Genomic DNA, 15,860 nt, shown 5'->3' with positions numbered 1-15,860 from the left:
ACAATCTCAGCCCAGAGGAAGGAGAGGTCTGTGTATTTACTTTACTGAGAGGGTAGTGGATGCATGAAAAAGCCTTCCAGCAGAAGTGATGGAGCTTAACACAGTGAAGGAGTTTAAGCATGCATGGGCTAGGCATATGGCTATCCTAGACTTAAGATAAGGCCAGAGACTAATTCAAAGTATTTCGAAAATTGGGCAGACTAGATGGGGCAAATGGTTCTTATCTGCCGTCACATTCTATGTTTCTATTTCTTGATTTGAAGTGTAAAAATAACATATTTAGTAGAGGGCCATGAATATGTCCGTATAACCATAGAACAGACCTAATTATGACCAACATTAAGTTAAAGTACACTTGACCAGGCCTGTGCAATACCCAGAAAGGGCTTAAACAGTGTAAGTAGTGTTGGACAGTGAAATAAGATTATTAACAGGCAGTACCATAAATGCTAACCACATGTAGAGGCCAATATAGCCATATAATTATTAAACGATAATTGCTTGGTGTCTTGCATTTGAGGACATCATGGAACCTCTATCAATTCACATAATCTGAACATATCATATGACAGGTTTCCCTCAAAACAGCTGGTCAGAGTGCGGCAGATCAGAGTCTGTTAGCAAGCCTGGTATTTATTCACTCCAGGCTAAATATACCCTTTTTTCAGATGTCCCTTTGCGCATCATCAGTGATGCAGATCATATCACTGGCACAGACCCTATAGGCCCACCACCCTCTGTTCCGATGTCAAAATTCAATGTTAAGAGGTATACTGTTATCTAGAAAACCTTCTGTGATTGTTACCCTTTAAAACTGTAGTATAGTGATATCTCTGTAAAAGTTGTGAATTCTATATTAAAACTGTAATTATTATTATACTATTTGTGGGCATAGAAAAAAGCATGTTCTGTTGTTGGTAAAATCCACGATTTATTGATAGACTTGCAGTCACACTTATTTACGCTAACAATTTTTTTTTTTATTAATGTTGTGACTTCGCTGGAATAGAGTCTACCACCTCCACACAATTGGGAAGGATTATCTCTTTCTCAGATGACAACACAGGGGGTCTTCAAGCTGACTGAGCAAAGCCCACTCTGTTATTGCTCATGTCATAGACAGAGTAATACTGCCTTAGGAAAACATCTCCCAGAATCCAGAGGGGCTGTCCATTTTGGGATGGGAGATATGTAACCTCAACACCGACTGTGCAGTAGCCATTATTCTGAAAGTAAAAAAAAGAAGGGTTTTGTAACATTGAAGGACAAATATGAAGGAAAGTTAATCGAAAGAATGAATGCGAGTTTCACATTTGATTCATTTTTTAAAAAGTCAACCTTAAACGATGCCGTCATTATTGCTACCTTGTTGTGAGCATTGTCCTCACCAACCTTTTGTTCCTTTTGAAATTTGTAATAGTTTGCCTCATCTGTTGTTAAATTCACCTTTAATCATGTTGTAAAGCAATGTGGAATTAATTGATGCTACATAAATGTCAATAATAATAATTTCTGCTTTACAAAGTAACAGTAACATTACATTGTTTTTTATGATAACTGCTGTACGTGATGGTGTAATCAAGTGACGTACAATAGTGAACACTGCGTGTGTTAGGTTTACGTTTGTTAAGGGTTTGGGGCACTTACACTTAGTGGAAGTTAGGTAGTGCCTTTTTTTAAAATGCTTTGGACCTTAACTCCCATGCTTAACACCTAGTCTCGCAAACATTAATATTTATCTCTCTGACCATACCCTAACCACCCTATAAATGTTATTATAAAAAAAACTATTCTGAACTGTACATAATACAGATCATCTATTCACTCTACTTAAATCAAATCTTCCAGACTGTAAGCTCCTTTGAGCAGGGTCCTTTAGTTCCTGTAACATTTTGTAAGTTACTCCTATGTCGTCAAATTATAATATTGTAGCACGCTAAGGAATATCTTGGCACTATATAAATGATGATATCTATTTTACATACAAATAAATTTGAATGTCAACACAGTATACACTCATGTATCTCTTTAGTAGCACTACACGCACATAATATCTAACAACTACTCAAAGTACAAAACCTCCCTTACTGTTAAAACCTACTCATAAAACCTAATACAATTTCACAACATAACCAATTGCAATATGTTGTTCTTTGTTTGTGATTGTCACTATACATTTTGCATATTGCCCTATAAGTGTCACAATGTGAAACCACTCAGCATCTTGACTTTCAAAAACGTGCGCTACAAATTATGATGAGTACCTGAAGGATGTATCCAGAAGGTGGAATGGGGAACTGCACCCCGTTGATGGTAAAACTGATTGAAGGCAGGTTCTGTACATTGTTACAGTTCACCAGAAACTAAGGAGAAAATATATAATTAAATTCCAAAATGGGCATTTTGTTATTCAACGATATTACTATAGTGAAGAGTTTGTTCACTGGAAAAGTACTCTTTCTTTCACACTGATTGCTTCCTTTGAGAATATTGCTTCCACAGTTTCTCTTTATCCACAGGCCATCATTTATTAGTTACAACTAGTACTACCTTTGCCAAATGTATTCTGAATCCTCCACCTAGCCGCTTTGATGTGCATCATTTGGCAAATTTCATACCAATGACCTGATCGCCCTTGGTAACACTTGACAAATTTCTTCTCAACAATTCCTAATTCTGATACTAAACTAAAGATTTCATTTCTGTTTTATTTTTGCTCTCCCTAAGGTAAAAGGGTAATACAAAAAGGGTAATACAAATGTGGACCCTTTGCTCACTCTGCCTTGAGAAGTATCACCTGTATCACACTGACAAGGCTTAACATTGTCAAAACGATTGTCTGGGGTTGCTGTATCTCTCATGCAGAGAGAGACAGCCTGCACTTTTAAGTGTGATCAGACTGATATGCAAGGGTTTAGGTTCTCTTTGTAATGTCACAAGATGACCTAAAACCTGTAATCATATACGGTTGAAGCGTATCTCTGTTTTGTCTTTTGGACCATAATTAAATGTACCTTACTCTTGACCTTGCACTGTGTAGCCTGTGGCTCTATACTTCTGGATTTATATTGGTGGCTAGCTGACCTCCCCCACAGAGCTCCGGTGCATCAAGATACTAGTGTGCAGCAATCTATTACCTGGTTAAAACAAATACCTTGTTTTTTTGGCTGATCCTAAACAATTTTTATCCCTGTTCCAAGAAATTTGTATATATCCCTTTAATGAAATAATTGAAATGGATGATAACATGTATATACATTATTGATCTTTTTCTCAATCTCATTCAATAGTGCACTCCCTTATAGAGTTAATACTTTGAACAGACAATAGCGGAGAGGGTGTTTAAAGTAGTATAAAAATGGTTTTAATGTGATTATACTAAGTTAATAATCTGAGTTGTCTATAATGTCCACTTACTTCTCCATTCTGCCCCTGCTGTGCTCCTAGGTAATTTAGAAACGTTCCCATATACTGTTGAGGGACAGTAAGAGGAGAGGTTCCAGTGTCTACAATGGCTTGGCAGCCCTGACTACACCATCCAGTTGCCTGTCCATTTACGGAAAACCTACAAAAAATATATCATTTGGGAAAAACAAATTTCAAAGCCAATTGGTGTTATCTAGCGTGAAGATTTTCTTGAAAGGAGGGAATTAGTAACTTCCTCGTTCAAATAAAATTAGCCTGACAACAGAATTACTTAAAGGGTCACCCCAGACCCCTAAACAAATTTAGCTTGCTGAAAAGCTTTATATGAGTCTGCGCTACAAGTTCAGATTTCAATAGCGATTTACACTTTTATAAATTAACCTGGTTACACCCCTTGGCTTCCAAGCAGACAACAGGTAATGCTAATTCCTGTTTTGGTTAGCTCAATGCAGCTGACCTTCGAGGGAGCAATTGCCCAGAGCACCTGACTTGCAAAGACTTCTCAGTCTGTGATTGGACAGCCACAGAAAGTCTGGGCATTGTTAGAATGTTGTAAGGTTGTAAGCTTGCGAAGGCAGCAGACAAGAGAACTGTAGATTTTACAAGCTGTTTTTAGACATATCCTTAATGGAAAAAAAATACATAATTAAATGCATACAAGTTTTCATTTGGGGTATATCTACTAAGCTGATTTTTACTTATTTTGTATTTGGGCAGTGGAGTGTCTCTTTAAATGCAATATAATAACAGGCCAGGTCTTTATTCTTGACAATAAGGTTTAGTATACAAGTTTATTCCCGGTCAGGCAAAAGTCGTAAAGTTTGCAGACAGAGCTGGATTTTTTGAAAAATCAGCTTTATATAGTTTCCCATTTTAATAACTGTCTGATGTCCATTTTTTTTTATTTCCTTTTTTAAGTTTTGATATGAATAGAAGCCATTATTACTGCTTAAATTCCCATCCCAGCAAACATTGCTGGGTGAATTGGTTTTACTAAGATGTGATGAAATGTCAGTGATGCATAGCTTTCTGTTTCTTTGTTATGTAATCTCCTAAAGCAGGGATGCTCAAACGGTATACCCCCAAATGTTTTAGAACCACAGCTTCCATCCATGATGGTTTGCCATTTAAATGCAACCAAATCATCATGGGAGTTGAAGTATTATAACATCTGGGGATATACATTTTGAGGAAAACTGGGAGCTGGCTTCCTTGGCATTTGAATTCAGCAAGGTTTGCTCTTCTTTGGGTTAATTCACTGACCCAATTTCCTTCTAAGGCTGTTTCCACTTATGTGTAACATCCACAAATAATGTCTAAATGGCCAGTGCACAGGATGATAGTGCAAGTCTAGTGAAATATAACAGGGTTATTCACTAAACTATGAATTTTTACTAATTAAATCAAAATTAAAATAAATATACTGGCATAACTGGATAATTTTTTAATATCAGCTATTTTGATTTCAGGTTTCCCATTTGGATTTTATTTGCAAAAATTAAATATATCGAATAACCTTGAAAGTAAGAGTCAAGCAAGTGTAATTAGAGAAATCCTTAATTAAGTTATGATCTTCAAGGACTGTTTTGGACACCTGTAAGCTTTATAATGATATATGGAGTTAGAATTTTTTTATATAAAAACATATATTGTGTTTGAAAATGCTGGATGTTCTCAAAACAAATGTACTATTTAGTTTTCAGTGTGGTATAGCAACATACTCATTACTCCCATGTCAGGAACAGAGAGATGTGACTTACGCATCAATTCCAATTTGCCAGTAAACTTCCTGAGTCACCGGAGCCCACATAATTTGTCCAGAATACAGACTGTTATCAACTCCACCAAAGATCACTTCTCCTCCTTGGCTATATGAAGACAACAGAAAAACAAACACTTTACAAATATATCTCTCTAATCTATACTGTAAGTAGGAAGACAGCAGAGCAAGTAGCATGTGTGTTTTTTTTTTAAAGGACTCTATAGGCATCCAGACTACCACATCTAAATGAAGTGGTCTGGCTGCCATGCCCCTGACTTTTTTAGCTTTGCAACTGAAAACATTGTCATTTAGTAGATACAGCAATGTTTACATTACAGGCTTAATGTCTAGTGGCTGCCATTGGCCACACTCCCAAAGTTAAGGCCGGTCCCCTTGAAACCCTGACCCAAATGCTAAGTATCCCCTAGCCACCCCCCATAAGCCACCCCATCTCAGTTCCTCTCCCCTTTATCAAATTTTAAGCCCCTACTCAATACCCATAAATGATGCCTGGGAGGACATATACCAGCCTGCCCCCCCCCCCTTTATTTTAAAAGTTTTGCTTCCCCCTCACTGTTTTTTTTTTTGTGTGTTTTAGGTAGCTGGGAGTCAACAGTTTGTTAGTTTACTCCTACATGTTGAACCTATCGGTTTGTTTCAGCCTGGCGGTACCTTGGCCCTATTGGACTGGAGTGTTTTTGCCTTCCCTCTACCATGGGTGCGGTTTAAGGTTCAGTAGCAGAGATGGTGGACGGGAGTGACGCCAGCAAGATAGCTTGGTTTTTCCGTTCTCAAGCAATGAGTGGTCTAGGGCGATGTCACATACAATTGTTCCTTGGTAGGATGGCCATGCCAATGATATCCCTTATAGTCCTTTGCCTCTACTTGGGCAGATGCTGTGGATGCTCTGCTGCAGGATAAGGTTGAGCCGGAACCTCCCTCAGTGCTGCCATCATAGTTAATGGAGTTATTTTATACCCCTTATGTATATAGCGTATTTTCAAAGCACTTTATAGTAAGTATATAATATAAGGTTTACTTAAGTCACCAAAGAAAGAAGATTGACGGCTAATAGTGTTCAGAGGGATTCATGATTGTGGCCTTCATCTAAAACACAGAGTCCTAAATGAGTCAAATTATCCTTCTAAAGTATCTTGCCAAATATTCCTCTTTATCTGAATTGTCTCTCTTTGACTTGTTTAAACCTATTACCAGCTCCATGCAGGTTCTGATGACATTTACCTACTCATGTACACACTGAAGATGGGGTTGTTCAGCAGGTTCTGTTGTAGCATGCCTTGCATAGCAGTGGTGGCACCCCCTGCGGACATGGCAGGATAGGCCATTCCAAAGATCCCATCAAACTTGGAATAGTAGAAACTGCTGCCACTCTCAGAGTAGGTTAAACCAAACTCTTGGTTAGTCAGGGAGAGCCCTTGAACCTGTGTACAGAAATAAATTGTTCTTCAATGTGTATGCGCTGCAAAGAGATGATATATACTCCAGCACAGTACAAGAAGAGAAGAAAAATGCAGCCGGAAAACATATAGCATTTATATCAGTGGTTCTTAACTCATAGATTAGTCTATAAAATTGGGTCCTTGTGTCATTTTTATGGGTTCCTATTTAGTAGGAACAAATACATATTATTCATCATTCCCCATAGCAGCATATGAGCTGTATAATACACAAACCATACCATTGAATAACACTGGGTAATTACTTTTTTAATATGTGGGTCCGAATTGTACCAATTAAAGATCATTTCTGGAAAATTTCAATTATATATGTATATTATTTCCATTTTGTATTTTCCTGAATTTTTCTCTTCAGCCTTGTATATTTCTGTGGTCAAGCAAAACAAAAGAAATGTAGGTCTGGCTGTGAATTTCTCCATTAAATCTTGACCACAGTACCATGGACAGCATTTGGTTAAGAGCCTTCATTGTTGTTATATAGGTTCAATGTTTCAAATGTCTTATTATCCCTAAAATAGGAATGTTTTACCATGTAGGAAACATTAATCTTGGCAGACATAAACTTATTTCAGCCCTTGTTATGAATTCTGTACAGTATAAATGTATAATTGTACTTGGAGATATCTGTTAAATGGAGACAACAAATTGGGATATTTATATACATGTTATCACCACAAGGTGGTTTATTTATTGTATACCATAGGGTGGGGGTGAAATACACTAACGTGAAGCTGCTATATTGGTATATTTTAAGGAATTCCTTTATCACATTGAAGTTGACATAAATCTACAGCTATAATTTATATCTTACTTATTCGACAAGAGTTATTCCACAAGAGTTACATAACATGCATCATACAGAAGCATTAGTCTCTTACCGCAACTGTGTCATAGCCAAAGACACCAGAGACACTTCCACTTCCGTAGGACATGGTAAACTGCTGTCCATTCGATGTATAGGTGGAGGACTGACTGGGGTTAAACATGTTGTGGTTGGCTGCAAGAAAAATATGTTTTATGTTTTGAAAATTCTACCTTTTAAAACAGCTGTTTTTCCATAGATTGACTGCACCTTTTCTCATATTGATCATTTTTACTATATACTAAAATAATACCAAATTACATGTCGATAGTAAAATCCAGTGAGAATCAATCACAACTTGAATGCACTCGCACTAACTTGGGTCATAACACTTATGATCTGGTAATAAGAGTGATTTTCACTTGAGTGGAGTGGAGAACCTTTGCTAAATCTAGAACTGGCCATAGTCTTTTTTTAATTTTGTAATTATAAATGGTATGGCTGGAATAACCTTCTGAACTGTGTGTGGTCCTATGTGGCTAGGGTGCATAACAGAAGCAAAAGTGATTTAACTCTGAAATGGCAGATAATTGAGCAATGAGACTTCAGAGGCATGATCTATACACAAAAACTGCTTCATTAAGCTAAAGTTGTTTTGGTGACTATAGTGTCCCTTTAATTTGCATTCACACATACTGCATTTCTTTGCTAGATGCTCAAGCATGCATCCACATGCCCAGTACATCATGAGATAGTGAAGCCCCTAAATCATGAAAGCGCAATAGAGGTAAGTTTTGTTTTTACCTATGTCACTCTATCAACCACAGAAAACATGGAAATTGTGTTTACTGGTGTGCTTATGCTGTATATATTTCTAAATTACAGTGAAGCGGTCATATTTCTTCAAACTTTCTTGAAACTATCGGTAAACTGCAATGTTTTTTTAAAAGAACCACAAAGAAACTAGTTCTGTAACGCAAGTGAGCAGATAGATTCAAATCTCTCAAATTAATACTTACTACAGGCCTGGCTCTGGCAGTTTGTGGAAGGTACCCACAAGTTAGAGGAGCCAGTATCAAATAGAACCAAGAAGTTTTGAGGTGGTGTTCCAATACTGATCTCACCATAGTAATATGTCTAGAAAACATAAGAATATTATCAACATGTTTTTTTAAATTGTACAAATTAATTTAAAAAAATTGAATAAAAAAAAAACTTGAAAAGAAAATTTAAGTATGATACATTGGTAAGGGTTTCTCTACAATGTTTATGCTGGTGTGCATGCGCAATCGTTCATGTATGACTCACATCCATATACATAGGTTCGTAGGCCACAGCAAAATCGTTCTTTTGGTTAAAGCCATATTTCAGGGCTGGGTCTCTCTTGTGTGTCTTCATAAATTCCTTCAGGACTCCTTTCTCCCGCATGTTCTCCCTGGCAGACTTGTATTTCTTTAGAGGGACTCTGAATGAGAAATGTTATTGTAGTTATTAGTAGCACAATTATTATGTATGCCTATGGCACTAACACAGCACTTCATATACTGATGAAATTAGTATAGCTTTACTTTATAAACCTTGCGATATAGTTAGAGACATGGTGTCATGCTAGAATTTTAGGACAGTGCTGTTTTGAGGTTATGACGGGTATAAATTTCAATAAATAATGTCATAAAAGTTGATTAATCACATTGAGAATTGTTCAATATAGCAAGAGAGCACCTCCCACCAAGTTTATTTTGGGTTATATGCAAATATATTTGAACACTAGAGCTGCATAGTATTTTTTTTATCACACTAGAACACCGTTTTCAAAATATCTTACTGTATATAGAAGACTTATCATTTTTTTCTGCAATTGTGCAATCTGTTATTGTGTACTATCAATTTAGTTTCTGTTTGTAAAATAATACTGATGCGTAGTTGAAGTACTGCAATATTCAAATAATGTTGGATCCTTTGATGGATATTTTCAGATAAAAGCCAGACATGAATTATACTTGGTGAGTCATACATCAGGAACAACTCATTCCTGTTCAAACTCAAAGAAATCGGTCTCGATGAAAATGCTTGTTCTTGGGTAGAACATTGGCTTAAAAACAGAGTACAAAGAGTTGTCATTAATGGTAAATTTTCAAGCTGGACAGAGGTGGCAAGTGGTGTCCCTCAGGGTTCTGTTCTGGGACCCCTTCTATTTAGCATGTTTGTACAGCTCTACAGAATCTGATGGCGCTATATAAATAATAATAATAAATTATCTTGAAAAAAGCATTGAAAGTCATGTTTCAGTGTTTGCAGATGACACAAAACTCTGTTAAGTAATACAATGTTAGCAAGATATTTGCTGCAGATGGATTTAGACTGGGGGACTAGGCACTCAAGTGGCAGATGAAATTTAATGGTGAAAAATGAAAAGTTATGCACTTTGGCATAAAGAATGCACAAGCAACGTATACCCTTAATGGAAGCGAATTAGGGATAACAATACACGAAAAGGACTTGGGGATTGTTATAGACAGCAAACTGTGCAGCAACGTGCAATGTCAAGCAGCAGTGGCTAAGGCCAGTAAGGTATTGCCATGCATGAAAAAGGGCATTCATTCTCGGGATGAGAATATCATTTGGCCTCTTTATAAATGAGACCACATATTGAATATGCTGTGCAATTTTGGGCACCTGTTCTAAAGAAGGATATTATGGCACTAGAAAAAGTGCAGAGGCGGGCTACAAAATGAATAAAAGGAATGGAAGATATCAGCTATGAAGAAAGGTTAACAAATGTAAACCTCTTTAGTTTAGAAAAACATCGCCTGAGAGGGGATATGATAACATTATACAAATATATTCGGATCAATACAAACCATTGTGTGGAAATCTATTCACAAACCGGACTTTACATAGGACACAAGGTCATGCATTTAGACTGGAAGAAAGAAGATTTTGTCTAAGGCAAAGGAAAGGTATTTTTTACTGTAAGAACAATAAGGATGTGGAATTCTCTGCCTGAAGAAGTGGTGTTATCAAAGTCCATACAGATGTTCAAACAACAACTAGATGCATACTTGCAAAAACAGAATATTCAAGGATATAATTTTCCAATGTAGGGTAATAGCTGCTTGATCTAAGGATAAATCTGACTGCCATTCTGGGGTCAAGAAGGAATTTTTTTTCCTAGCTTGTTGCAAAATTGGAAGTGCTTCAAACTTATTTTTTTTTTTGCCTTCTTTTGGATCAACAGCAAAAAACAAATGTGAGGAAGGCTGAACTTGATGGACGCAAGTCTCTTTTCAGCTATTGTAACTATGTAACTATGTAACTCATGTTCCTGGAACACTCTTAAACTGCATATCCAGTATAGCTCAGTGGTTATGGTGCAAGTAGTATTTAAGAGTGCTCAATTGTCAAGACACTTTGCATGCTACATGACTGGAGTAAACCTCTAGCTGGTACAGGGCTGTTGCTGTAAGTGAAGTAGTTCTACTATAGCGCACCAGTTGCCCCCCTGGACCTGTGAACGCAATGGAAGATAATCACAGTGCCCACAGACAACTGACTGACTGGCTCTCACAATCACTCAGTTTAAAGTAGAGATACGGACGGGGAATATATTGTTTTCATTCTTTTATTTTCACATTTCTCTTCTTTTGAAATTCAGAAAATATTGATTCAGACTACCTGAAATTTGGACACCCATGATTTCCTATGGGGAACAAATATAGGTGGCAGTCAAAAAAATTACAAAGCACCAATTTAGGGAATTTTCTACTAAACTGCTAAAAGATCAGAATTTAGAAAAGCTATTTCTTTTAATTTTGATTGTTCATCTGTTTAGCAGATAACTCCATAGTTTGCTATCATTTTGTAAGATTGCCATATGTAAATATACAAAAAGAAAAAAAGTTTTAATAACTCCAGTATTAAAAGCAAAGTAAATGGGGCACTTTAGGTTACACCAGCTCATCAGATTTAATTTAAAAACCCACAAAACACAATTTAGCAATAAGTCTATGCAACTAAAAATAATATACGTGATTCTTTATTTATTTATTTATTTATTTATTTATTATTGCCATTTATATAGCGCCAACAGATTCCGTAGCGCTTTACAATATTATGAGAGGGGGATTTAACTATAAATAGGACAATTACAAATAAACTTACAGGAACAGTAGGTTGAAGAGGACCCTGCTCAAACGAGCTTACATTCTATAGGAGGTGGGGTGTAAAACACATTAGGACAGGAATTTCAAATGCGTGTAACGTGTATTAGTGGGTTAAAGTACACGTGAATGTCTTTTGGGTGTAAAATATCACACCTTGCCAGAGGGACTCAGCCCCTATACCACTCCTATTAATTAACCATTTCATAGATCTATTATACAAATCACATTTATTAACATTATTTCTACAGTGCAACAATGAATCATGACCACTGGGCACGACAGTTAGGGCTAGCAATAATTTGTATGTGTTTAGTTAGTTTGGGACCTTATTTAGGAGATATTGGCAGATTACTGTTTTAATGGTAAAAAGGTAAGTTATATTGGAAGTTAATTTAGGCAAATGTTATGATGTCACTGACATTGCATCAATTGTTTGCTGATAAAAGTGTAATGTAATCAGATTGTGAAAGCAAACTAAGAGGCATGTCACAATTAGGGCGTATCTCTAATTGACTCTATAGTTTCAATAAAATTGGAGTCTTACAGTAGAACATGTCAGCTTTTATAAAATTAACAATGAAAATGCAATATATGTGTGACAATTTTACAATGAAAAAAAACAACATAAAATGTTGGCAGAAGTAAGTTAAATGATTGATTTTTGAAATGGATGTTTGTACCATACATCTTAAAGGAGACATGGGCCTTCCAAATCAGTCAATCAAAACGTGGACCCTTTCTATAATTTTTCTCTATGAATTTCTGCAAAACTGGTATGCATGGAGTATTAATTTACTTGTGTAATATAGCAGAATACAAATCTTGGCACATTAGCTCTGTGATATTCACCACAAAATTGCAGTGTAAGAAACGCTAACAAACATATTTCTGTTAAATTTCAAAGAAATTGTTGAAGAAATGTTGCAATTCAACTGGTCAAAACTGCTTTCAGATCTTCAAGTGATGCTTTATTAACCTTCCCCCTTTTCCCTGTTTTGTTTTCTGTATCATATTCCCAATATCAATGAAACTTTGAAATTCAAAAATGTAAGCCTGAAGTCTGAAATTTGACGGGCGTTAATAGATTGCAAGCTCATTCGAGTAGCTTGTTGTTCCTATTAGAATTAATCCTAAACAAGGATATAATATTGTAAATCGCTGTGGAAAAAGTTGGAGATGTACCTATCCCAATAATAATAATAATAATAATAATAACGTTTTATATTTACTGTAATGTTAAATACTGAAATTGCAATTGTGAGTGTAGTGAGATACTTCAAGCATGGATCTGTGTTTTTACATCAGCCCATATCAGGATTACAGTATTCATATTTTTAAAAAATGAATGAGGTTTTGGCAGAGTTTATTCATGAACTGATTGCATGATTTTACATTGGCAATTTGTAGGCTCAGCATACAAATTGTGCAAATGTTAAGCTGTAAATCATTTTTTCCCTTCTTGTAATTATTGTGTTATAAATTAAAAAAGATGATTGGCATCTTAGACATATAAAAATGTCCCACAATCTAATAAGGGGTAATAAGAAAATCTATTTGAGCTATTTTTCTTTACCTATATAGAAAAACGTGCAAGTAAAAAGTGTGATTATCTTCACCCCATTCTGTTATACTTTATTCATACTTAAAGGGACACTATAGTCACCAGAACAACTGCAACTTATTGTATTTTTCTTGGTGAGTAGAACCATTCCCTTCAGGCTAAACACTGTCTTTTCAGAGAAAATGTAGTGTTTACATTACAGCCTAGTAAGAACTCCACTGGCCACTCCTCAGATGGATACTGGGTGCTTCCTAGGACTGTGTTGCACAGTGTGCAGCACTGTCATTCAGTGTCTCCACCCCCTGAATGCAGGCACTGAACTTTCCTCTTAGAGATGCATTGATTCAATAAATGAGTAGATGCTGATTTGACAGGTCTGTGTTTAACTTGTGCTGGCTCTGCTCCTGACAGCCTCAGCCAATCCTATAGGAAAGCATTGTGATTGGTTTACAGAATCACTTCTGATCATGTCAGCTGTAAGCAGGCAGATCAGGGGCAGAGGCAGTAGCTGCAGTCTTGAATACAAGTAACATTTTACTATATTTAGAGAGGCAGGAGGGCTAGATGGTGTTTTTAACACTATAGGGTCAGGAATACATGTAAGTGTTCCTGACCCTATAGTGTTCCTTTAATGTTGTGTTGTGTACACATATAGTGTATCAAACGAAAGCCCTATCTGTCCCTTAAATATATGTATATCATATGTTGGTGCGCTTAATGATAAAGTGTGAAATTCCAGTTGTGAAAAGCATGGAGTCTGAGAAAAAACTCATTCACTAAGGGTTAATGTTGCATTAATATCCTCATTACCATTATGGAAGAGACCAATACATGATTTAATAGGCAGTGAGACTACAATGCACTAAAGCCAATTAATTAGCTAATTTTGGTGCCTATAGGGTTCATCCTATTTATCTAACAATACGCATCTTTCAGGTGGGACATTTCAGGACTTTTGACTCACCATGTATAACAATATTACTACAAGACACATTTGTTGTTAAGCTTGTGATTTATGTCTCACATTTGTGTAGAGAGAAAGAGGCCCATTGGTAATGCTTACCTCACCATGAGCCCCTCTGCTAACTGGAGGCAGATACAGATAAACACGACCCACTTCATGTTCCCGATTCTCTTTGCTTGGCGGAAAGATTCCAGGCCTGCAAATTGTCCTCACTTTTAAGGCTGGGTTGCCCCCCCCATTTCTCCACCCCCTAACATGTCTACCAATCATACCCCTGATTTGACGCCAGTAGATTTCCATTTCGTCTTCCAAAACTCATATGATAGGAGATATTGACTGATAGTAAAGAAAGAACAGTTCTAAGGACACTTGACAGCCAAGAACAATATACGTTCTCAATTCACCTTCACGTCTCATTGTTTTGGCTGCAGCTTATCTGCATCAGAAAGTAAACTGAATACCTGAATACACAGTGCTGAAATTAATACATATATTTGGCTATCATAGGGTTCCATAAACATCCCTGTATAAATCTCCTTTATTATGCCAATTACAAGTAGTTAAAGGGATACTTTAAGCAACATGACTACTGACATTTATTGAAATTGTTAGGTTGCAATGAGTCTTTGAGTCCATCATAAAGAATTTTGAGGATATTGACAAAAACCTAAACTCTCCCAGCACTCAAATCATGACCCCTTGAAAACCCTAGTGGTAGTGTGATGGTGTGAGAATGGAGTAGTGGGAAACTTAATGAGCAGTCATGCTCCAAAACTCTTCAGTGTTACGAAATTACATAAATTCCGAGAGTAGGCTAAAATTCCACCACAGTGAATGAAAGACTGGTCTCGAGGAAATGCTTGGTTGCATGTTTTGCTGTTAAAGGTGACAAAAGCATGTTTTGCTGTTAAAGGTGACAAAAGCAGTTATTAGGTTGATGGGGCACACTTTCATTTTTTTATATAGGGTTATTGGTTTTGGTTGCATGTTTAGCTGTTAAAGGTGACAAAAGCAGTTATTAGGTTGATGGGGCACACTTTAATTTTTTGATATAGGCTTATTGGTTTTGGTTGCATGTTTAGCTGTTAAAGGTGACAAAGGCAGTTATTAGGTTGATGGGGCACACTTTAATTTTTTAATATAGGCTTATTGGTCTTGGCTATTTTTTTCCACTTTATAGGAGATCTAATAAAATAAAAAATATAGAGAGCCTGCACTCTTATTGAGTGATAATCCAAGGTACAAATTCGGACCTGAGGCTGGCATACAAAAGTAGAAAATGCAATGTGAGCCAGGCACTCATGGGTAGTAAGAGTTCAGATTTATTGAAGTTTCTGTGTACAAAGTGACCACAGCAATGTTTTAACTTTAAATGAGATCTTTATCAAGCGAACACACCAGTGTATACAAACAGTATATATAGAAGATATAATTAGCAATAATTAAAACTAAATCACAGATACTCACTTGCTCAATTATCCGAATGGTCTGCAGCTGAAGCCAAATGACCACAACAAGATCAGCGCTGAATTGCGCAATAATGTCAGTCGTGCCCACAGATAGAGCACAAGTGTGGCAAAAAAGTCAAGGTGTATAGTGCATATGCATCTGATGACGCAAACAGAAGATTAACAGTCCCAAAAAGAATAGCACACAAGATCGGGGCATTGATGCAAAGTGCTGCATGACGTAAAAGTCCAAAGC

At 36.5% G+C, this 15,860-nt stretch overlaps 1 protein-coding gene across 1 annotated transcript; it reads right to left on the bottom strand.

Annotated features, from left to right (window-relative positions):
* Positions 1-1,073: 1,073 nt before the first annotated feature.
* Positions 1,074-14,315, bottom strand: LOC134589973 (gastricsin-like). Its single transcript, XM_063444370.1, has 10 exons — positions 14,256-14,315; positions 8,777-8,933; positions 8,488-8,605; positions 7,545-7,663; positions 6,431-6,630; positions 6,118-6,134; positions 5,187-5,289; positions 3,418-3,565; positions 2,265-2,363; positions 1,074-1,226 (listed from the first exon to the last, which is right to left on the bottom strand). The coding sequence occupies exons 1-10, from the start codon at positions 14,312-14,314 to the stop codon at positions 1,074-1,076; spliced, it is 1,173 nt and encodes a 390-aa protein (XP_063300440.1). The 5' UTR covers position 14,315.
* Between the last annotated feature and the right edge of the window lie 1,545 nt (positions 14,316-15,860).

Source organism: Pelobates fuscus, chromosome 1 (assembly GCF_036172605.1).
Source record: "Pelobates fuscus isolate aPelFus1 chromosome 1, aPelFus1.pri, whole genome shotgun sequence".
Lineage (NCBI taxonomy): Eukaryota > Metazoa > Chordata > Amphibia > Anura > Pelobatidae > Pelobates > Pelobates fuscus.
The sequence above is the reverse complement of the archived record's forward strand: the minus strand, read 5'-3'. Positions and strand labels throughout refer to the sequence as shown.